This window comes from Oryx dammah, unplaced genomic scaffold (assembly GCF_014754425.2).
Source record: "Oryx dammah isolate SB20612 unplaced genomic scaffold, SCBI_Odam_1.1 HiC_scaffold_24, whole genome shotgun sequence".
Taxonomy (NCBI): domain Eukaryota; kingdom Metazoa; phylum Chordata; class Mammalia; order Artiodactyla; family Bovidae; genus Oryx; species Oryx dammah.
The window spans coordinates 65,827,460-65,853,348 of record NW_024070208.1 but is presented as its reverse complement, the minus strand read 5'-3'; the positions used below and the strand labels follow the sequence as shown (position 1 = coordinate 65,853,348).

The 25,889-nt window shown below is 39.1% G+C and overlaps 1 protein-coding gene across 1 annotated transcript in view; it reads right to left on the bottom strand.

Annotated features, from left to right (window-relative positions):
- The window catches only part of GPC5 (glypican 5), a 1,587,765-nt gene that overhangs the window by 1,218,440 nt on the left and 343,436 nt on the right, over positions 1 to 25,889 (bottom strand). The window contains exon 4 of the mRNA XM_040267332.1: positions 20,987 to 21,120. Within this exon, the coding sequence (XP_040123266.1) occupies positions 20,987 to 21,120 (134 nt within the window). The remainder of the gene's footprint in view (positions 1 to 20,986; positions 21,121 to 25,889) is intronic.

The window sequence follows — 25,889 nt, the reverse complement described above, 5'->3', positions numbered from 1 at the left end:
CACAGATTAACTTGAGGCCTAAAGCATTATGGACTATGGATGTAAATAACTTGAAGAATTTAGAATAAATCTCATGTTCCCTGATAGCCTATCCTTGTCTAAGCAAGCAAGCTATGAGAGTTCTAACTGCAGACACTGATAACCACATAAGTTTGCTTCCTGTAATTTTCAATAATTGTCACCATCAAAACAAAAAGTGAGCAGCATCCATTGGACACCAAACCTCTAAGACCATCACAATTTCAATTTCTAGTTTATAGCAAGCAGTTGGAGCCATCTCTCCTTTCAGCACATATATTGTTGACAGTTATGTATCCTATAGTTTGGAAATAGTTTCCAATATTTCATGAAATGGTCATTAATTCATCCATGAACATCTAAAATGTAGAGCAAACCCAGTTTGAAGTCATTATTTTTAATACTCAGCTTAACTGGAGCAATTTACTTTTCAGTGCAGCAAAATTTTACATGTATTTGTTTATGAACTTTCTTGTTCTGAGAGATTTTATCAGGTTCTCAGTGGGATACATGACCCACAAAAGGTTAAGCACCACTAGCCTAAACTTTTGCCACATGTTTGCTCTGCCTTCTGGCATTCCTTCTTCCTGTGTGCCTGGGTATTGACCCCAGGGGTCCTGCTCTCCATTACTCACACAGGGCTTGACACTGGCCTGCCCTGTGCTCCTGTTTTTTTAGCCCTGCTCTGGCCTGGCCTCTTGCCCCTCATCTGAAGGCATGCCTTGACCTGCCCTGCTCTGGGTGCCCTCACTGCCACTACTCACTAAGCACTGTTTTAAATTAAACAGCAATATTCTCATAGAAGGGAACATGACCTTTATTTTAGTAAATTAAACTTACAGGTAATAAATATCCATGGCACCTCAAAGAAGCACTAACTTCCTTTTAGGAAATAGATTGGAAATTGTTTTCTCCAGTCCTACAAATGCTAATAACTTTTTTTTCAAAGAGCTGACTTTTTCCTGAACTGTGGATACTTTCATCCACTGATTATGTGTATAGACAATTCATTAAGCTCAGTGTGTCAATAATGACTTACTCATATAAAAGAATCATGTATCCAAACACACATCAAGAATTTTAAAAATTAACTGTGCTTTCACTAATAAAGTATTTGACAATATAGCTATGAATTCATGAATTTTAAGCTAACTGATCCTATTTAATAAAGCTAATTGAGCCTTCTGAGCTGTCTTGCAATCATACTAAATATAATATTGAGTGTTCCTCATTCAGTATATGTTTAGAATTTTTCCTATTATAATTTAGTTATTTTTAACCATATCACTGTGTTCTTTTGAGATACACGGGGATAAATTAATTTGCTTTCATAGACCCATCCTGAATAAGAATGATGCCCTGATTCATTCCTCTCCTTAAATTATGCAATTTCAAATGTCCTTTTTACTTCTCACCCTCAACAAATAAAACTGTCTAATGTTCCAAGTGGTAAAATCCTCACTCAAATCGAGATTTAATAATCACATTAGAATGGAACTTCCTGTTGATACAATATCTCAATTCAGTTCTGAAGAGAAAATTAAGAGAAACAAAAACTCAGAAAATAATTTAAATTATATTTTGTTTCCAACATTAAAAATCCAGGATATCTAAAAATTCTCCTTTCCCCACCTTTAGATCAAAGTCACCTATGACATTAAAAATATTTTACATTTACTAAGACCCAAAACAGTCTCTATTATCCCTGATACACACTTATGCTTGCAGCCCATCCCCTTAATTGGCATATTCTTAAATGAGAAGCTTGGCTAATTGGAATGCTTGCTGTAGAACAGATGGGGCACTGGTGTTGAGACTCTGCCTTAATTTACTGTCCTGGGGTTTTCCTAATTACCCACTTAATTGGCACAGCCACACCGCTTTGAAATAATAATGTACAGCTAATTATCACCGATTTAAGCTTGCTAATAGCTTATTCTTACCAGATAACTTCAAGAAATCAAGCAGAGAGCAGGAACTGCCACAGCAAAAGCACTCTGCCCGGGCTGGTTTAGATAGTTATATGAGTGTGATATTCCTTACAGCTGTGTTGACTTGGTTTCTGCCCGAGGAAAGCTAAATAGTGATGCTTTGCTAGATGTTTAAAGGAGTAGTAGCTTTTCCTTACCTTTGTCAACTTTCAGAGACCTCCAGAATTGGTATGTATCAATCATTCCAAGTCTCCAATTAGCTCATTACTTGTACACTACGTACATGGGAAAAATTGGGTACCTAAATAAGTATTGGGGTGGCCAAAAATTTCATTCAGGTTTGGAAACACCCAAATGAATTTTGATCAACAAAATGCATCTCCAAAATGTGATAAAAAATAATAATAATGATAAACTACAGTTCAGTTCCTCTTTTTCCAGACTCAATCAACAAGCTTAGCACAACCCTTAGATCCAGAGACAGAATTTAATAAGTAAATTTCCTTCTTCAAATGTTACAAACAGAACAAGAAAGCAGTGCTTTTAACAGAAAGGTTCTGTAGGAATTCAGAGGAAGAAGAGGAAGGAAAAAAAGAAAAAAGTTAGTAACTTAGGAACATAGAGAGTAATATCAATATTTAGGATAGGTGATGATACTTTGTTGTTGTTGTTCACTTACTAAGTCATATCCAACTAGTTGTGACCCCATGGACTTCAGCACTTGAGGCTTCCCAGTCCTTCACTATTTCCCTTAGTTTGCTCAAACTCATGTTCATTGAGTCAGTGATGCCATTCAATCATTTTATTCTCTGTTGTCCTCTTCTTTTTCTGCCTTCAATCTTTCCCAGCATCAGGGTCTTTTCAAATGAGTCTGTTCTTTGCATCGCATGGCTAAAGTATTGGAACTTCAGCTTCAGCATCAGTCCTTTCAATGAATACTCAGGACTGATTTCCTTTAGGATTGACTGGTTTCATCTCCTTGCTGTCCAAGGGACTCTCAAGAGTCTTCTTCAACAACACAGTTTGAAAGCATCAATTCTTTGGCGCTCAACCTTCTTTATGGTCCAACTCTTACACCTGTACATGACTACTGGAAAAGCCATAGCTTTGACTACATGGACCTTTGTTAGCAAACTGATGTCTCTGCTTTTAAATATGCTGTCTACTTTTGTCATATCTTTTCTCCCAAGGAGCAAACTTTGCCTTTTAATTTTGTGACTGCAGTCACCATGAGAGAGTCATTTCCTAGGCAGGGGTCCCCAAGGAGAGAGGGGTCTGGAATTATCAAGGAGGAAGAAAGGATAAATTTTGTTTCCTCTACATTCCTTAGGATTATATAACAATGTATCCTGCCTGAGGACAGTCTCTGGATTAAACCTTCTGGCTAATCGTGTTATTTTAAAATGTAAATTACGGGAGTAGGTCTGGTGAGGTCTTTACAACCTCCAGACTTTCTTTGGATTCTTTGGAGAGTATATAACTCCATTGCTAACACTAGCAAGTGGGTACTCTTTCTACCTCCTTCTGATGTCTATGTCAGAAGCTTTCTCTATCTCCTTTATACTTTAATAAAACTTCATTACACAAAATCTCTGAGCGATCAAGCCTCATCTCTGGCCCCAGATTGAATTCTTCTCCTCCGGAGGCCAAGAATCCCGGTGTCTTTGCATGGTTCAGCAACAACCTTTCAACCATCTGCAGTGATTTTGGAGCCCAAGAAAATAAAGTCTGTCACTTCTGCCTTAGTTCACACTTATTCTGCATTTCGGCCATTCTGGCATTGCAGAAAATGAAGAAAAACTAAAGAGCCTCTTGATGAAGGTGAAAGAAGAGAATGAAAAAACTGGCTTAGAATTCAACGTTCAAAAAATGAAAATCATGGCATCTGGTCCCATCACTTCATGGCAAAAAGATGGAGAAAATGGAAACAGTGATAGACTTTATTTTCTTGGGCTCTGAGATCACTGCAGATGGTAACTGCAGCCACGAAATTAAGATGCTTGCTCCTTGGAAAAAAAGCTATGACCAACCTAGACAACATATTCAAAACCAGAGACATCACATTGCTGACAAAGGTCCATATAGTCAAAGCTATAGTTTTTACAGTAGTCCTGTATGGATATGAGAGTTGGACTATAGAGAAGTCTCAGTGCCAAAGAACTGATGCTTTTGAACTGTGGTGTTGGAGAAGACTCTTGAGAGCACCTTGGACTGCAAGGAGATCCAACCAGTCAATCCTAAAGGAAATCAACTCTGAATATTCATTGGAAGGACTGATGCTCAAGTTGAGGCTCCAATACTTTGGCCACCTGATGATAAGAGCTGACTCATTGAAAAAGACCATGATCCTGGGAAAGATTGAAGGCAGGAGGAGAAGGGGATGACATAGGATGAGATAGTTTGATGGTATTACAGACTCATTGGCCATGAGTTTGAACAAACTCTTGGAGATAACGAAGAACAGAGAAACCTGGTGTGCTGCAGTCCATGGAGTCACAAAGAGTTGGACACAGATGAGCGACTGAACAGCAACATTCCGTATTTATTTTATGTGTCTAGGTCAGATCTCCTAGAGGCAGCATCTGAGACAGGGATGTGGATGCAGGAGATCTATTGAGGGACTGTTCTTAACAGAAGGGCAATAGCAGTTAAGCAGTGATGTTGGTTCAGCTTTAGCCAGATCCCACAAGGAGAGCTGCAGCATGAATTTCACCACATATTTGTTCCCATCACCTTGAGCAAAGGCAAGCCTTGTATTCCCCTGTGTAGATTAGCCATCGCCTGCAAGCTGTCACCAAGGGGGTGAGGTAGGTGGGAGTTTACCTCCCTCATCTAGGTGGGTGAAGTGGTATGACAGCCACTCTTCAGGACGATTCCCAGTAATTTTTCCTTCCTGCCTCTGTGTAGTCCCCTTTCACACTGATAAAACTGACCTGTAGAACCTTTCAGTTCAGTTCAATCACTCAGTCATCTCCAACTATTTGCAACCCTATGAATCTCAGCATGCCAGGCCTCCCTGTCCATCACCAATTCCCAGAGATTATTCAAACTCATGTCCTTCAAGTCAGTGATGCTATCCAGCCATCTCATCCTCTGTCATCCCTTTCTCCTCTTGCCCCCAATCTCTCCCAGAATCAGAGTCCTTTCCAATGAGTCAACTCTTCGCATGAGGTGGCCAAAGTATTGGAGTTTCAGCTTTAGCATCAATCCTTCCAATGAACACACAGGACTGATCTCCTTTAGGATGGAATGGTTGGATCTCCTTGCTGTCCAAGGGACTCTCAAGAGTCTTCTCCAACACCACAGTTCAAAAGCATCGATTCTTTGGTGCTCAGCTTTCTTCACAGTCCAACTCTCACATCCATACATGACCATTGGAAAAACCATAGTCTTGACTAGATGGACCTTTGTTGGAAAAGTAATATCTCTGTTTTTTAATATACTATGTAGGTTGGTCATAACTTTCCTTCCAAGGAGTAAGCATCTTTTAATTTCATGGCTGCAGTCACCATCTGCAGTGATTTTGCAGCCCCCCAAAATAAAGTCTGACTGTTTCCACTGTTTCCCCATCTATTTCCCATGAAGTGATGGGACCAGATGCCATGATCTTCGTTTTCTGAATGTTGAGCTTTAAGCCAACTTTTTCACTCTCCTCTTTCACTTTCATCAAGAGGCCTTTTAGTTCCTCTTCACTTTCTGCCATAAGGGTGGTGTCATCTGAATATCTGAGGTGATTGATATTTCTCCCAGCAATCTTGATTCTAGCTTGTGCTTCTTCCAGCCCAGCGTTTCTCATAATGTACTCTGCATATAAGTTAAATAAGCAAGGTGACAATATATAGCCTTGACGTACTCCTTTTCCTATTTGGAACCAGTCTATTGTTCCATGTCCAGTTCTAACTGTTGCTTCCTGACCTGCATATAGCTTTCTCAAGAGACAGGTCAGGTGGTCTGGTATTCCCATCTCTTTCAGAATTTTCCAGTTTATTGTGATCCAGACAGTCAAAAGCTTTGGCATAGTCAATAAAGGAGAAATAGATGTTTTTCTGGAACTCTCTTGCTTTTTCCATGATCCAGTGGATGTTGGCAATTGGATCTCTGGTTCCTCTTCTTTTCTAAAACCAGCTTGAACATCAGGAAGTTCACGGTTCACGTATTGCTGAAGCCTGGCTTGGAGAATTTTGAACATTACTTTACTAGCGTGTGAGATGAGTGCAACTGTGTGGTAGTTTGAACATTCTTTTGCATTGCCTTTCTTTGGAATTGGAATGAAAACAGTCCTGTGGCCACTGCTGAGTTTTCCAAATTTGCTGGCATACTGAGTGCAGCACTTTCACAGTATCATCTTTCAGGATTTGAATTAGCTCAACTGGAATTCCATCACCTCCACTAGCTTTGTTCATAGTGATGCTTCCTAAGGCCCACTTGACTTCACATTCCAGGATGTCTGGCTCTAGGTGAATGATCAGAGCATCATGATTATCTGGGTTGTGAAGATCCTTTTTATTCTGTTCTTCTGTGTATTCTTGCCACCTCTCATTAATTTCTTCTACTTCTGTTCAGTTCAGTTCAGTTCTGTTCAGTCGCTCAGTCATGTCCGACTCTGCAACCCATGAATCGCAGCATGCCAGGCCTCCCTGTCCATCACCAATTCCCTGAGTTCACTCAGATTCACATCCATAGAGTTGGTGATGCGATCTAGCCATCTCATTCCCTGTGGTCCCCTCCTCCTCCTACCCCCAGTCCCTCCCAGCATCAAAGTCTTTTCCAATGAGTCAACTCTTCGCATGAGGTGCCCAAAGTACTGGAGTTTCAGCTTTAGCATCATTCCCTCCAAAGAAATCCCAGGGTTGATCTCCTTCAGAATGGACTGGTTGATCTCTTTGCAGTCCAAGGGACTCTCAAGAGTCTTCTCCAACACCACAGTTCAAAAGCATCAATTATTCGGTGCTCAGTCTTCTTCATAGTCCAACTCTCACATCCATACATGACTACTGGAAAAACCATAGCCTTGATTAGACAGACCTTAATCGGCAAAGTAATGTCTCTGCTTTTGAATATACTATCTAGGTTGGTCATAACTTTTCTTGCAAGGACTAAGCGTCTTTTAATTTCATGGCTGCAGTCACCATCTGCGGTGATTTTGGAGCCCCCCAAAATAAAGTCTGACACTGTTTCCACTGTTTCCCCATCTATTTCCCATGAAGTGATGGGACCAGATGCCATGATCTTCGTTTTCTGCATGTTGAGCTTTAAACCAACTTTTTTGCTCTCCTCTTTCACTTTCATCAAGAGGCTTTTTAGTTCCTCTTCACTTTCTGCCATAAGGGTGGTGTCATCTGCATATCTGAGGTTATTGATATTTCTCCTGGCAATCTTGACTCCAGCTTGTGTTTCTTCCAGCCCAGCATTTCTCATGATGTACTCTGCATATAAGTTAAATAAGCAGGGTGACAATATACAGCCTTCACATACTCCTTTTCATATTTGGAACCAGTCTGTTGTTCCATATCCAGTTCTAAATGTTGCTTCCTGACTGGCATACAGATTTCTCAAGAGGCAGGTCAGATGGTCTGGTATTCCCATCTCTTTCAGAATTTTCCACAGTTGATTGTGATCCACACAGTCAAAGGCTTTGGCATAGTCAATAAAGCAGAAATAGATGTTTTTCTGGAACTCTCTTGCTTTTTCCATGATCCAGCGGATGTTGGCAATTTGATCTCTGCTTCCTCTGCCTTTTCTAAAACCAGCTTGAACATCAGGGAGTTCATGGTTCACGTATTGCTGAAGCCTGGCTTGGAGAATTTTGAGCATTACTTTACTAGCATGTGAGATGAGTGCAATTGTGTGGTAGTTTGAGCATTCTTTTGCATTGCCTTTCTTAGGGATTGGAATGAAAACTGACCTTTTCCAGTCCTGTGGCCACTGCTGAGTTTTCCAAATTTGCTGGCATATTGAGTGTAGCACTTTCTGCTTCTGTTAGGTCCATACAATTTCCGTCCTTTATTGAGCCCTTCTTTGCATGAGATGCTCCCTTGGTATCTCTAATTTTCCTGAAGAGATGTCTAGTCTGTCTATACCATTCTGTTGTTTTCCTCTATTTCTTTGCATTGATCACTGAGGAAGGCTTTCTTATCTCTCTTGCTATTCTTTGGAACTCTGCATTCAGATGCTTATATTTGTCCTTTTCTCCTTTGCTTTTTGCATCTCTTCTTTTCACAGCTATCTGTAAGGCCTCCCCAGGCAGTTATTTTGCCTTTCTGCATTTTTTTCCCATGGGGATGGTCTTGATCCCTGTCTCCTGTACAATGTCACAAACCTCATTCCATAGTTCATCAGGCACTCTGTCTATCAGATCTAGGCCCTTAAATCTATTTCTCACTTCCACTGTATAATCATAAGGGATTTGATTTAGGTCATACCTAAATGGTCTAGCGGTTTTCCCTACTTTCTTCAATTTAAGTCTGATTTTGGCAATAAGGAGTTCATGATCTGAGCCACAGTCAGCTCCCGGTCTTGTTTTTGTTGACTGTATAGAGCTTCTCCATCTTTGGCTGTAAAGAATATAATCAATCTGATTTCAGTGTTGACCATCTGGTGATGTCCATGTGTAGAGTCTTCTCTTGTGTTGTTGGAAGAGAGTGTTTGCTATGACCAGTGCATTCTTTTGACAAAAGTCTATTAGCCTTTGCCTCGCTTCATTCTGTACTCCAAGGCCAAATTTGCCTGTTACTCCAGGTGTTTCTTGACTTCCTACTTTTGCATTCCAGTCCTATAATGAAAAGGACATATTTTTGGGTGTTAGTTCTAAAAGGTTTTGTTGGTCTTCATAGAACCATTCAACTTCAGCTTCTTCAGCATTACTGGTTGGGGCATAGGCTTGGATTACTGTGATACTGAATGGTTTGCCTTGGAAACGAACAGAGATCATTCTGTGTTTTTTGAGATTGCTTCCAAGTACTGCATTTTGGACTCTTTTGTTGACCATGATGGCTACTCCATTTCTTCTGAAGGATTCCTGCCCACATTAGTAGATACAATGGTCATCTGAGTTAAATTCACCCATTCCAATCCATTTTAGTTTGGTGATTCCTAGAATGTGGATGTTCACTCTTGCCATCTCCTGTTTGACCACTCCCAATTTGCCTTGATTCATGGACCTACTATTCCAGATTCCTATGCAATATTGCTCTTTACAGCATTGGACCTTGCTTCTATCACCAGTCACAACCACAATTGGGTATTGTTTTTGCTTTGGCTCCATCCCTTCATTCTTTCTGGAGTTATTTCTCCACTGATCTCCAGTAGCGTATTGGGCACCTAACGACCTGGGGAGTTCCTCTTTCAGTATCCTTTCATTTGCCTTTTCATACCGTTCATGGGGTTCTCAAGACAAGAATACTGAAGTGGTTTGCCATTCCCTTCTCCAGTGAACCACATTCTGTCACACCTCTCCACCATGACCCACCCGTCTTGGGTGGCCCCACACGGCATGGCTTAGTTTCATTGAGTTAGACAATGCTGTTGTCTGTATGGTCAGATTGACTAGTTTTCTGTGATTATGGTTTCAGTGTGTCTGCCCTCTGATGCCCTCTCGCAACACCTTACTTGGGTTTCTCTTACCTTGGACATAGAACCTTTAGAATATTGAAAAAATGGCCATGTGGGACTTGGAGGCTATATCATAAAAGACTCAGCAGCTTCTGCCTTACTTCTCTTAGATTGTTTGCACTGAGGGAAACCAGCCACAACATGGTGAGAAAACTGAAGTGTTCTGTGCAGAAGTCACTGTGACAAAAAACCAAGTCCTTGGGCTTCCCTAGTGGCTCAGTGGTAAAGAATTGGCCTGCCAATGCAGAAGACACAGGTTTGATCCTTGGTCCAGGATGATTCCACATGCTGTGAAACAATTAAGTCCATGTAGCACCACTATTGAGCCCGAGGCTCTAGATCCTGTGCTCCTCAACAAGAGAAGTCTTTCTATGAGAAGTCCTTGCACCACCAGAGAGTAGGCTTCCCATAGCTAGAGAAAAGCCTGTTCAACAATGAAGACTCAGCACAGCCTAAAATAAATAAATACGTTAAAAAAAAAAAAAATGAAGCCTCCTCCCAACAGCCATGTGTGAGTGAGCTCTCTTGGGAGATAATCACTCCAGTTCCACTCAAGCCTTCAGGCTGACTGCAGCCCCAGCTGACTTCTTGAAAGCAATCTCCAGAGACCCTGAGCCAAAATCCCAGTTAAGCAGCTCCAAATTGTTGACCCACAGAAAGTTACATAATGAATGCTTATATTGCTTTAAGCCACTAAGTTTGGAATGATTTGTTAGGTAGCATGACATAACCAATAAAGAAGGCTCATATGTGTTGAGGGAAATGTCCCAGATAATAAGACAGCTGTGCATTATCAGCAGGACACTGTGCAGGACACAGTGGCCAGGAAGCAGGTAAAAAGACCAGTCAAAGGGATGTGAGCAGGGCATTAACAACATTCATGGCCTTAGTTACATTTCACATTAGATGTTTCCATCAAACCCTTCATGCTGCTTAATGGAGTACCATGTCATAAATGTAATCATGGCTTGGACATTTACAGTTTTAAAAATGTAGCCGGCAATAACTTGAAGTTCTAGACCTAGTGAAAATATTCTTGAAAAATGAAGGTAGGTTCAAACAACAGCTGAGAGAATTCATCACTAGTAATAAGCAATGAGAGATGAGTACTCAGGCTAATGCAAAAATAATTCTGGATAAACCCATAGAACTAAAAAAAAAAAAAAAAAAAGCACCAGAAAGAATATGTGAGTAATTACAGGTAAATATTGACTACTTAGGGCTTCCCTGGTAGCTCAGAGGGTAAAGAATCTGCCTGTAATGCAGGAGACCCCAGTTCAGTTCCTGGATTGGAAAGATCCCCTGGAGAAGGGATAGGCCACCCACTCCAGAATTCTTGGGCTTCCCTGGTGGTTCAGATGGTAAAGAATCCACCTGCAGTGTGGGAGACCTGGGTTCAATTCCTGGGTTGGGAAGATGCCCTGGAGAAGGGAACAGCTATCCACTCCAGTATTCTGGCCTGGAGAATCCACATGGACAGAGTCAGTGGGCTACAGTCCATGTGTACACAAAGAGTCAGACATGACTGAGGGACTAAGCACAGCACAACATTGACCACTCAAAGACAAAATAACAAAAGGTCTTGGTGGTTCTTAAAATGTTGGTAGAAATAAGATTCGTTGACAAAAATAGCACAAATCCTAGTAACAGAGTAAATGTTAGTTGCTCAGTCCTGTCTGACTTTTTGCGACCCCATTAACTGCAGCCCACCAGGCTCCTCTGTCCATGAGATTTTCCAGGCAAGGATACTGGAGTGGGATGCTATTTCCTTCTCTAGGGGATCTTCCCAACCCAGGTGTCGAACCTGGGTCTCCTGCACTGCAGGCAAATTCTTTACCAACTGAGCTACAAGGGAAGCCACAGTAAGAGAGTAATGGAGTGAAACTGCTCTGAGGTGCTTAGATTGTTCAACGAGTAGTAAAACTTTTCATTTAAAGTAGAAGGTAAAAATTAAAAGTGCATACTGTGATTCCCATGACAACCATTAAAAGAAGAATAAAGAAACAAATCTAAAAAGCTATGAAGACAAAATAAATACCAGCTAAACTCAAAAGAAAACAAGAGAAACCAACACAATATTGTAAAGCAATTATCCTCCATTTAAAAATAAAAGAATTTTTAAAGAGAGAAAATAACCAAGACAAGAAGGTACATGTTTACAAAAAAAAAAAAAGAAGGAAAGAAAGAAGGAATAATGAAAAACATAGTGTAAAGGGAAAACAGATAAAAAGATGATAGCCTTAAACCCAACTATTAGTTCAGTATATTACATGTCAATGTAAAATGCTGTAGAACCAACCTAATATTGAGTCATTTAGGTGAAGAACAAAACAGAGATGGTCAAGGCAGATGTATAAAGGAAACTTAACCTAACCTTACAGGAATTGACAGCTCTTTTCATGAATTGGCAGAGGACACCAGCCAATCCCTCAAACACCAAGTCTTTTTGTGTCGCCTCTGAACTTCCTGCTCCCCTAATTCAGTTACCCTAATCCAAATAAGAAAGAAGACCAGTAGGCAACCAATTAGCTGAAAAAAAAAAACAAAACAAAACAAATAATCTCCATCTTTATCCATAAAATTCTCTAGTCTGTTAGCAACTCAGAGCTCACTGCTCCCATAGCCTTAAGTTTCCAGTTTTGCAGGAGGCAATTCTTGTAATAAACTCAACTTTCTGCCTTTTTTTCTTAATTCAGTAGAGTTTGGTTTTTGACACCATGGACTAAATGTGCTAAGTCACTTCAGTCAGGGCCAACTCTGTGCAACCCCATGGACTGGAGCCTGCCAGGCTCCTCTGCCCATGGGCTTCTCCAGGCAAGAGCACTGGAGTGGGTTGCCATGCCCTCCTCCATGGCATCTCCCCACTCAGTCGCTCATGGGTGACTGAACCCCTGGCTCCGACATCTCCCGCACTGGCAGTCGGATTCCGTACAACCAGCACTGCCTGGGAAGCCCAAGGGCACAAGGGCCAATCTGCAAACCTGAGGCCTGGTGGCAGCCTGTCACCTGGGGGCAGGGGATGCTGAGAACTTGCCTGTAGGAGGCTGGAGAGCCATTGGTCAAGATCTCACAGGGCCTATCAAGCCCTAGCCAAAACATCCCACTTAAAAACCAAAAACTTAATCATTGTTTAATAAATACTGTTGGCTACCTCACCTCAAAGAGATCAAATTAGTTATGTAAAAAATGGTTATACAAATATAACCTCAAAAGAATTGTTTGAATAATGGAAAATATATAAATTAAACTCTTACTGTGCCACAAAGACCTCAAAATATACATGTTTTAAGTCCTGTGCCATAAATCTACCATAATTTTAAACAACGGAATTTTATTATAAGATGTGCCAATAAAGAAACTAAATCTAAATTATAACAATGTGATTTTTAAAGACTATGACTTATTTAGGGCTTCTCTTGTGGCTCAGCAGTTAAGAATATGCCTGCAGTGCAGAAGCCGCAGGAAACACGGCTTCAGTCCCTGGCTTGGGAAGATCCCCTAGAGGAGGGCATGGCAACTGCTCCAGTATTCTTGCCTGTGGATTTCCAAGGACAGAGGAGCCTGGTGGGCTACAGTCCATGGGGTCGCAAAGAATCAGACACGACTGAGGTGACTTAGCAGCAACAGCAGCATGACTTCTTTGTATATAAAAACAAGTTTTAAAGTTTTAATAAATAAAATAGTGTTTATTTTCATTTACATGGTAAGACAGTGTCAAAGACCCTGCTGCATTTTACAAACTACATCAGAATAAGCAAGTTTCCCAGGGAAACCTCCTAAGAAGGTAGACTCTAGTGTATATGAGTTTCACCAGGTACAGCAAGCCTCTTGCCAGAATGGCTGTACCAGGGCACCATATGATGACCCACAGAGACAACTCAGTCCCGTGAACAGATTGACCATTAGAAATGGAGTACAAAAAAGTAGCCATATACAGCATTATAAACATATCTTTGACTGAATCAATCTTTGTATTCAATATAACTTTCATCAAAACTCAAGATTGGAAAATATATTTGAAAAAGTAAATTCCACAAACACCTAAGAAAATTTTGTAAAAGAATAAATAAGAGAGCTTATAAGATTAACAAAATCTTTAAGAGCAAAAGAAAAAATAGAAAATAAAAAAGGAAACAACAATTTCATAGAGACCTTAAAACAGGTCAGTGTATCTATCTTTGGGAACTTTGAATGAGTCTGAATCTTTTTTAAAAATTAGCGAGAAAAGGAAAATGATAGATTGTTTTAGAGCATCCCTTGAAATCTGCCTTAGAACTGAAAACTTAAGTTGAAACTTTACATCATATATGGCATATATAAAGATGTAGTCTCTACATATATTAATGTGAGAAACAAAACTATAGTGCTAGTGTGAAAAACAGAATATATATTTTTCAATTGATGCAGGAAAGACATTTTTATATAAGAAAACATATTTTATAAACTTAAGAATTTTTAACAAAGATCACTTTAGACTAAATTACCAATAAACTCATTTTTTTTTACATTTAACTGAAATATCATCTTAGATAGAACATGTTTTCACAGTTTAAAACTAATACACAATATAGAGAACATAAAAAGAAACTCCTACAAATGGATAAATTAAAATTTCAAAGGAATCTTGTAGGAAATTGAACAAACAGAAAAAAAGGAAATTCAGAGAAGACAGAAAAACAGAATTGTAGGAAATGATTAAAATTTTAAAGCTATATTAGTTTGTATTAATTAACTTATATAATTAAACTTGTTAACATATAAGCAATAAGAAACTAGATCACCCATGAAATAGGAGTGGGATGTGAATTAATAAAAAAAGATAGTACAAGAAAAAAAATCCTTGGAAATTAAAAATAAAAAATGTCACTTTATTTAACATTAAAAAATGGCCATCCTAACCCTCATCTCAGCCTCCACATACCTTCACTATAGTGATAGTAAGGCTGGGTTCTCCTGAGAAGATCCCTGCACAAGTCCAACCTTTAAATAGCATAAATCTTCCTTCATGTCTTCCCTTAAGGGACCTGTGGCCTTTTTGCTTTCCAGGAATATATACTGACTCTCAGTTAACTATAATCCTAAAGACCTAGAATGCCATTCTACTCTCTCCATCTGACTGGGGCTTACAGAGGTCAAGGGAGTTTAAATTTTAGGTTCACATTGGGCCAAGTGAGTCCACAGAAGTTTGTCTATTTCACACTTCAGAATATGTTTTTAGAAGACACACAGTCCCCATACTGGTTACTCAACTCATGGAGCAAGGGCCAAACTGAAGTCCCTAAAACTACCTCTTGTACAGAAATAGTAAAACAAAGGACTATCATACCTGTACTGGTTCTGATACCAATTCCAGCAGAGAATTGTTATAAGAGAGGATACCAATTGGTTGAGAGGAAGTAGGGGACTCCACAGCAGCAAAAGTGATTTTTCCACAGCAGCAGGGTGTCTGAAAATCCACCTCAATTCTGACACTATATAGTCAGAAATGGCATCAGATTCCACAAGTTAATAGTTCAGTCACACAAGATGGAGCCCCCTACCATCACACACACATACACACACACTTCAGATGGCAGTCTCAAGTCCAGGTTGTCACCTGTACTTCTGACCAACTGGATAAATCACATGTTCCATGACCTCCTCTCCTCTTGGATTTGATTAATTTTCTAGAGCAGCTCACAAAACTCCAAGAAATGTTTTACTTACTAGGTCCGCAGTTTATTATAAAAGGATATGGCTCCAGAACAGCCAGATGGAAGAGCTACATAGGGCGGGGTACTGGAGAGTGGAACATACAGCTTCTTTTCACTCTCTCCTGGCAGGCCACTCACCCAGCAGTTCCAGATATTCACCAGCCAGGATGCTCTCCAAAGCACCTTCTTTGGGGTTTTACAGAGGCTTCATTACACAGCTGTGATTGATTAACTCATTGGACACTGGCAATTGAGTCAACCCTATGACCCCTTCCCCCTCACCAGAGGCTGGAAAGTGAGACTAAAAGTTTGAACCTTCAGCAATTTCCCTGCTCCGTCCAGTAGCTAAGATTCTGTACTTCCACTGCAGAGGGTGTGGGTTCTATCCCTGGTCAGGGACTAAAACCCCACATGCTACTCAGCCAAAAATATAAAAAAGAGAGAGAAAGCTTTGTGTTTTAAAAGTTCCAACCTTCTATTCACAAGTTGACTTTCTAGATAACCAGCCCCCATACTTAGGTGGGGTCCAAAAGTCACCTCATTAAGATAACAAAAAACACCATTCTGCTCTCATCACTTAGGAAGATCCAAGCATTTTAGTAGTTCTATGTCACAAATGGTGTCAAAGAACAAATATAAATTTCTTACCTTATATCACACTATCACAATATGCTTAGGGAATTGCTCAGTTTAGGGTCATGAAGCCAGGAAAAGTGTAATAATGGTGATCCGAACACCTCACCATTGACTTCACTTGCTCGGCCAGTCTGTGTGCATGGGGTAGCCATGGAGAAAGGTCGGATTATCATAACCAGAGTCAGACAGTGATTCCAATTACATACTTCTTTGCATGTGTTGTCTGCTAGAGCAAATCAAAACAGGTCCTGCCACCTGCTATCCAGCTAATGATTTGACAAATGCTCTCCTCTCCTTACCAATTAGTAAGGACAATTAGAAACATTTCACTTTCAGCTGGCAAGAACAGTCACTATTAGACCTCAAGGCAATTCTCCCACTCCATGGCAGACAAGAGCCACAATCATCCAGACATCCTACAGGACACCAAGCTGATAACCAAATATTGATCACATTATCCTAGATAACTTAGTAGACAAGTGAATGACTCTGATGGGGAAAATATTGACATTTTGAGTGCCTGACAATTCAGCAGGGTTTCTAAATGTCTAGTAGTCTAAATCTAATTGGGATATTCTAATTTAAAAGGCAAATCTCTGCACAGATAACCTAGAGCACAGGAAGAAGCACAGAAATTTTGGATCCCTTTGCATGTTAGAGAAAACATATTACACACATATTACAACATAGCATACTGCTATAACGCATTTATAAAATATCACCAAGCTGCTCAGACATTCAGTCCAGACCACCTAGTTCATCTATTCAATGGTAACCGAAGTGCTGGTGGCACATAAACATGTTCTGCAGAGACTCCTGAAAGCCTCATTAGAAAAATCAAAGTATACACATCAAGAGTTTTGGAGTAAGTCATTTTTTCTTTTATTGAACACTATTTTTGGTTAGTTGACTGGTCAGTTGGTGGATCTGTCACTCAGTATGTTGGTCAACTAACTGCTTGGTTTACAACTGGACTCTGACAGAAACTGCACATTTGACCATAAGCCAGCAAGTGACTCTGCAACCTGAGATGCCCATGAGGAGCTAAGTGCTATCTGATCTGCCAGGCTATAAGATCAGGCTTGTATTGAAGCAACATAACATCAAGGGGAAGTGATCTACTGGAAATCAAGCTCAAGCAGATGGAAAATGCACAAGATGCCTGGAAGGTAGCCCAGACTCAGGAAGCACCTATTCCTATGCTGCCCCATCTACTTCAATCAAAATTTATGACCTCATGGGGAAAGATCAGTTGATGAAAGGTAAATAAAATTCAAGTTGTGAAAGGAAAATCAAAATGGTATTTCCAAGAGAGCTTTCTAAAATGGAGCCAGGAGTCTGCTGAGAAAGTGTGATGTATGCATATTTCAGCCTGGATGGAATCTGACCTTTGACCACATATTGTCTTAATACAGGCACCCAAAATATCTGCCCAATGATACTCATCTCATCCTTACCCCAAGTAACTCATGACAGACTATCCACTTATTGAACCCTAAAATAAAATAGAATTGAATCCTGAAATAGCCCTTAAGGATAAATACTTCCTTTCTTTCATCAGAATCAATCATAATTATTTCCAGACAACTTTAACAACCTTGGTGGCTTTTGTCTTTATAAGCCCCTGACTCTTTGCCCACCTTCAACAGTTTCATCTGAATCTGTGTCTCTGGAATTGCAATTCCTAAGAGCAAAATAAAATCTTTTCTTATTTTCAGTCTTCTGCATTGTTTGGTCTAAAAAGTCTTTCTTACAATAAGAAAGGATAAATAAAATTCAGGTCTAGTTAATGGATGCTGCTCTCTGCTAAGTCACTCAGTTGTGTCAGACTCCTTGCAACCCAATGAACTACATAGCCCACCAGGCTCCTCTGTCCACAGGATTCTCCAGGCAAGAATACTGGAGTGGGTTGCCACGTATTCCACCAAGGGATCTTCCCAACCAGGGATCAAACCCACTTCTCTTATGTATCTTCCATTGGCAAGAGGGTTCTTTACCACCAGTGCCACCTGGGAAGCCCCTGTTTATGGATAAGTCTGCACAGTATATAGGCCTCAAGCAGAAATATACTATCACAGCAATTAAGTTCCATTCAGGAGTGGCAATAAAAAATGTATAAAAATCAAATGCTAAGTAGGCTCAAGTGCAGGACCTCTGGTTGTTCAAGAAATTAACCTATGATGAGTTTATGCTTATTCACAGGAAATGGCTAATGGTGACTGACTGGTCAAGAGCATAGGAATAGAGAGTTTGCAAGACTGGTGACATCGAGGTCTACTCAATGACCAGGATAGACTTTTATAAAACTTTCCATTTAGATAAGTCCCCTCACTGCTCTTGAGTCATTTTGTAACATTTCACCTGCATGGTCTTTAATTTGGAAGGGAATAAACCATGTTAAGTATTGGGTTTTGTCTTGGTTTTCCAGTATCAAGGTCATTTTGGTGGTGAAACTGCCATAACCTTTGGGAAGTTAAGATCTTCCTTACGTGGGTTTTACTATAAGAACCACCATACCCAAAGCATGTGGTACTGGTGGTTTAGCTGCTAAGTAGTGTTCAACTCTTTGCAGTCCCATGGATTGTAGCCTACCAGACTCCTCTGTCCATGGGCTTTCCCAGGCAAGAATACTGGAGTGGGTTGTCATTTCCCTCTCCAGGGGTTATTCTCAATCCAGGGATTGAACCTGTGTCTCCTGCTTGGCAGGTGGGTTCTTAACTACTGAGTCACCTGGAAGCCCAACCAATGCATACCAATTTCTCAAATGCAAGAAATGACTACTGATCACTATAAATGCTTAAACTGAAAAAAGAAAACTACCCCTCCCCCCCAAAAATCACAGCTACTTTACATGCAAACATTGTGCTAACTGTATTGCTATGGTAGCACATAGCCAGCAATAGCTCAGTTCTTTATCACTTGCTTATAACCCAACTGAGGAGAGGAAGAGGCAAGTAAGAGCACTATCCCAAAAGGAAAGAAACCTTTTTTTAAATTACAGAGAGTAAATCTGTGTAAAATACTGAATTCTCCAACAGGCATTGTTAGAAATAATGTTTGAATTAATAAAGAAATACATAATTCTGAATTTCAGTTCAATTAAAAACTACTGAGAAACTAATATTTGCCATTGTACTGGTCAACTGAATACCAAAACAAATGTTCCCTTCAGTATTAAATAGTTTTTAGTTTAATCACCAACTACCAAAAGGATACTAATGAAGGCTTTAATTTAAGAAGTGAAATAATGATGGGCACAGTATAGAAATGTGAGCTACAGAAGCAAGAAACTAAATCAATGCTTATAATTTTGAGTCAACAGATAGCAATTTTCAGTATTCAAGATAAAAGGTATTGACATTATTTTCTTTTAACAGATACCTAGAAATATCAATAACCTCAGATATGCAGATGACACTACCCTTATGGCAGAAAGTGAAGAGGAACTAAAGAGCCTCTTGATGAAAGTGAAAGAGGAGAGTGAAAAAGTTGGCTTAAAGCTCAACATTCAGAAAACAAAGATCATGGCATCTGGTCCCATCACTTCATGGCAAATAGATGGGGAAACAGTGGAAACAGTGTCAGACTTTATTTTTTTTATTTTTGGGGGCTCCAAAATCACTGCAGATGGTGACTGCAGCCATGAAATTAAAAGACGCTTACTCCTTGGAAGGAAAGTTATGACCAACCTAGATAGCATATTCAAAAGCAGAGACATTACTTTGCCAACTAAGGTCCGTCTAGTCAAGGCTATGGTTTTTCCTGTGGTCATGTATGGATGTGAGAGTTGGACTATGAAGAAAGCTGAGCGCTGAAGAATTGATGCTTTTGAACTGTGGTGTTGAAGAAGCCTCTTAAGAGTTCCTTGGACTGCAAGGAGATCCAACCAGTCCATTCTGAAGGAGATCAGTCCTGGGATTTCTTTGGAAGGAATGATGCTTAAGCTGAAACTCCAGTACTTTGGCCACCTCATGCGAAGAGTTGACTCATTAGAAAAGACTCTGATGCTGGGAGGGATTGGGGGCAGGAGGAGAAGGGGACGACAGAGGATGAGATGACTGGATGGCATCACTGACTCGATGAACGTGAGTCTGAGTGAACTCCAGGAGTTGGTGATGGACAGGGAGGCCTGGTGTGCTGTGATTCATGGGGTCACAAAGAGTCGGACACGACTGAGCCACTAAACCGAACTGAACTGAACATTCAGTAACATTAATCACATCATTTATATACGCACTCTTTGTCTTGCATTCTGTCCAATATAGTAATTATTAGTTACATGTAAAACTTTAACTAAAATTAATTGAAATTATGAAACATTAAAAATTCAATCCTCAGTCACACTAGTCAAATTTTTTTTGTGTGTGTGTGGTAAGATCACTTACTTACCATGAGATCTGTGCTCTTTATAAATTCTGAAGTATATAACTCAATATTATTTACCACAAGGAGGGGGCATAGTTTCAATGGGCATAGTTTCAATTAAGCAAGATGACTAAGTGTTGCAAATTGCTGTACTAACACTGTACACTGGCCACATTTGAAGTGTATCATGGTCATATGTCAGAGAAGGCGATGGCACCCCACGCCAGTACTCTTGCCTGGCAAATCCCATGGATGGAGGAGCCTGGTGGGCTGCAGTCCATGGGGTCGCTAAGAGTCGGACACGACTGAGCGACTTCACTTTCACTTTTCACTTTCATGCATTGGAGAAGGCAATGGCAACCCACTCCAGTATTCTTGCCTGGAGAATCCCAGGGACTGGGGAGCTTGGTGGGCTGCCGTCTATGGGGTTGCACAGAGTTGGACATGACTGAAGCGACTTAGCACCAGCAGCAGCATGATCATATGTGTGTAAGACAGGCCATATTGCATTATAAAAAAATATCCCTCATCTTAGGTATTTTGGTCTTCTGAATTGAACCTACTTCCTAGTTAATAGAATAGGAGGAAACACTGAATTTTAAAGGTAATTAATGTTGATCTGTTGTTTCTTCATTAGTGTATTTTGTTCTACTTAATTGAAAACATTCTATTCTGTTGTAAAATTAATGGCTTACTTTCTTTCTCTTTCTGGTTGTAAAACAAATGTCTTACTTTCTTCTGTTGGCAAGTGTCTCTTCACCATTTCTTATAGAGATCTTCATTCCATGCTTCTCTTTGCTTCCATCAAAAGAACAACGGGGGCTTTGTGTGGGTGTTCTGACTGGATGGCCACAAATCTTATTTACCTTTTAAATAGAAAATATTAAAGACAGTTAGAAACCATGCTCCAGTCTTTCCGAGAATGTAATATTTGCTAGAGTTTAAAGCAAAGACATGTTGTTACTTACACCACAGTATTAACCTCCAAGACTTACAAAGTTTGCTAATTTTTTAAAGTAGAGGGAATCAAATTATCTATATAAAATGGCAATCACAATAAATTACTGCTATACATATTTATACAGTTTGAATGTATGCAAATGCAAAATACATGAATAAAAATATATATGTAAAATCAGAGAACTGCATTAATAAACTAGCCTGCTAGTATAAATAAAACTAATTAACGAAAGTAGGTATTATTTATGGTTTATATTCATATCATTGACTAATCACATACCTGTACTAAGTTTCTTAATAAAGTAAGTTGCTGTTGAACATGTGGTCCAGTTCTATTTGAGTTCTAAGGGTAGTTTTCTTCTTAAAATCTTTCTTTGAAAAGGCAATAAATATGCTTATATGAGATTTCATTTTGTAATAGTTGTATATCTTCTTCCTCATTCTAGTTTGCATTCAAGGGGGTTATTCATGGTTTCTTTTAAAAAAATTATTTATAGAACTGAAAATTTTACTTTTTAATATTACTTACTTAACAAAGATCTTCATATAACTTATGAAATTATCACTGAAAATTAAGTAATTAATTGGACACATTATCATGTAAAGCATCAAAAAAGATTCACAAGATACCTTATACATTCAAAAAGGCACAGTAGTATAGTTAAAAATACATAAAAGCATTGCCTCTCAATCAAGAGACTTTGGTTCTTGTCCTAATATATCCTTCTTAATTGCTGAGATCTTGATAACAGTGACAGACCTTTATAGAACTTGATTCTCTTATATGTAATATGAAGAACTTAGAATATATTATTCTAAAGTTCCCTTAAAGTGTAAATTTTTTAAAAAATTTTCCATTAATGAGCATTAAAGCAGTTATGCATCATCTCTTTTATTTAAACAATAATTATTTTATTTCAATATGTGCAAAGAACATGTATTAGATGTTGTAGGAGATAAAAGATTAGAAATTGAATTTTCCCTAAAAGAGTTGACAATTAGAAGGGAAGAAAAACACCCTCCCATACATCAAAATGCACATGTACCTTAGAAAAGTCCTTGCCTTAACAGGCTCCAGCCCACCCTGCCAATGCAAAAACTTCAGAAAACCCTGAAAAAAGCCCTTGCCCATGCTTGTTTTGGCTCCAGTTCCTCCTGCCAAAGAAACTGGGCACACATGGTCAGCATAGGGACACTCCCAGACAAGACCTTACCTTCAACAGCAGGAGAGGTAATTATTTCACCTAAATTATAGAGACAAACAAGAAAAGCCAAACAAAATGAGAATACAGAGAAATATGTTCCAAATGAAAGCAAAAAATAAAACCCCAGAACAACAACAACAATAAAAACCTCTCATAAAATGGAAACAAGTAATTTACTTAATAGAATGTTTGAAGTTACATTCCTAAAAACGTTCACCAAACTCAGGAGAGGGCTGGAGGAACACAGTGAGAATTTCAACAAAGAAACTGAAAATGTAAAACAAATATTATAGGTAATATACATAAATATATATACATACATACACACACAGAGAGACACACACACAAACCTCATGGTAAGCAAAAATCTGAATGGCATCACCGACTTGATGGACATGAGTTTGAGTGAACTCCAGGAATTGGTGATGGATAGAGAGGCCTGGTTTGCTGCAACTCATGGGGCCGAAAAGAGTCGGACACAGCTGAGTGACTGAATTGAACTGAACCTACTGATATAAAATTGATAAACCCTTTGCCAGACTCATTAAAAAAGGAGATGGCCTAAATAAATAAAACTAGAAAATGTAGAAAGTACAACTGATATCCTAGAAATACATACAATCATAAGAGAATACTACATTTATAAGCCAAAATTTGGACAATGTACAAGAAGTGGATAAATTCCTAGATACATATAATCCTCCAAAACTGAATCAGGAAAAAACAAAAAGTATGTACAGAACCATTAATAGTAATTAAATTAAATCAGCAATAAAAAACTTTCCACCAAAGTTCAGAACAGATAGCTTCATACGGGAATTCTACAAAACATTTCAAGAAAAGTTAATACCCATTCTTCTCAAATTATTCTGAAAAATGGAAGAGAAAGGAACACATTCAATATCATTCTATAAGACCAGCAATATCCTGATATCAAAACCAGACAGAGACATTACAAAAAGAGAAAATTAACAGTCCAATATCCCTGATAAACACAGTGGCAAAAATCCTCAAAAAATATTAACAGATTTCATTCAACACTGCAATAAGATCATAGGTCATGATCAAGTGGGATTTACTGAAAGGATGCAAGGCTCCCCTGGTGCCTCAGATGGTAAAGAATCTTCCTGCAATGCAGGAGACCTGGGATCCATCACTGGTTTGGGAAGATCCCCTGGAGAAGGGAATGGCTACCCACTCCAGTATTCTTTCCTGGAGAATCCCATGTACAGAGGAGCCTGGCAGGCTACAGCCCATGGGGTCACAAAGAGTCAGACATGACTGAATGACTAAGCACAGCACAGATGCAGGATGATTCAGTACCCACAAATCAATTAACGTGATATACCAGGTTAACAATGAAGGATAAAAATCACATGATCATCTCAATAGATACAGAAAAAGCATTTGACAAAATTCAACATCCATTCATGACAAAAACTCTCAATAATGTTGGTATAGGGGAAACATTTAGTTAGGCATAGTCAGTCAGTCTCAGATGTGTCCAACTCTGCAACCCCGTGGGCTGTAGCCCAACAGGTTCCTTTGGCCATGGAATTCTCCAGGTAAGAATACTGGAGTGGGTTGCCATTCCCTTCTCCAGGGTATCTTCCTGACTCAGGGATCAAACCTGGGCCTCCCACATTGCAGGCAGATTCTTTACCATCTATAGAGGAAACATACCTCAACATAATAGCCATTTATGATAAACACACAGCTAACATCATACTCACCAGTGAAATCTGAGAGCTTTTTGGAAGTGCTAGTGACAGCAATCAGACAACAACAACAAAAATAAATAAAGAGTCATCAAATTGGAAGAGAAGTAAAAATGGCTGTGATCCAAACATCTACAAGCAATAAATGCTGGAGAGGGTGTGGAGAAAAGGGAACCCTCTTACACTGTTGGTGGGAATGCAAACTAGTACAGCCACTATGGAGAACAGTGTGGTGATTCCTTAAAAAACTGGAAATAGAACTGCCTTATGACCCAGCAGTCCCACTGCTGGGCATACACACCCAGGAAACCAGAATTGAAAGAGAAACATGTACCCCAATGTTCATCACAGCACTGTTTATAATAGCCAGGACATGGAAGCAACCTAGATGTCCATCAACAGACGAATGGATAAGAAAGCTGTGGTACATATACACAATGGAGTATTACTCGGCCATTAAAAAGAATACATTGGAATCAGTTCTAATGAGGTGGATGAAACTGAAGCCGATTATACAGAGTGAAGTAAGCCAGAAAGAAAAACACCAATACAGTATACTAACACATATATATGGAATTTAGAAAGATGGTAATGATAACCCTGTATGTGAGACAGCAAAAGAGACACAGATGTATAGAACAGACTTTTAGACTCTGTGGGAGAGGGAGAGGGTGGGATGATTTGGGAGAATGGCATTGAAACATGTATAATATTATGTAAGAAACAAATCACCCGTCTAGGTGTGATGCAGGATACAGGATGCTTGGGGCTGGTGCACTGGGATGACCCAGAGAGATGGTATGGGGAGGGAAGTGGGAGGGGAGTTCAGGATTGAGAACTCATGTACACCCGTGGCAGATTCATGTTGATGTATGGCAAAACCAATACAGTATTGTAAAGTAAAATAAAGTAAAAAAAAAAAAAAAAATACATTAAAAAAAAAAAACCTCTATTTGCAGACGTCATGATATTATACATAGCAAACTCTAAAGACTCTACCTAAAAGCTATCAAAATAAATGAATTCAGTAATGTCACATGATACAAAATAAATATACAGAAATTTGTTGCATTTCTATACATTTATACTGAACTATCAGAAAGAGAAATCAAGAAAACAATCCAATTTCCAATGACATCAAAAAGAATAAAACACCTAGGAATAAATTTAACCAAAATGATGAACGACTTGCATTCTGAAAACTATAAGACATTGATGAAAGAAATTGAAGACAACACAAATAAATGAAAACTATTCTGTGTTCATGAATTAGAAGCATTAAAATAATTAAATACTCAAATATTTACAATAGCCAAGACATTAAAGCAACCTAAATAAGTATCCATCAACAGATGAAAGGATAAAGAAGATACAGTATATAGAGGTGACCCTTCAAAAATCTGGGTGTTAGGGGCACCAAACCAGACAGTCAAACATCCACATGTAACTTTAAAGTCCACTCTGTGTATCCACATGCATGGATTCAACCAACTGTCGATATTGTGGTGCTGAAGTACATATTTATCAAAAGAAAGAAAAAGCCCTCACATGTATGGATAAAATCCACATATACATTCAAACCTATATCGTCCAAGAACTAGGTGTACAACAACTGTATATACGATGGACTACTACCTAGCCATTTTAAAAAAGAAATGGAATCTTGCCATTTGCAACAACATGAATGGATCTGGAGGGTATTATACTAAGTGAAATAAGACAGAAAGAGATAAGTACTATGCTTTCACTTAT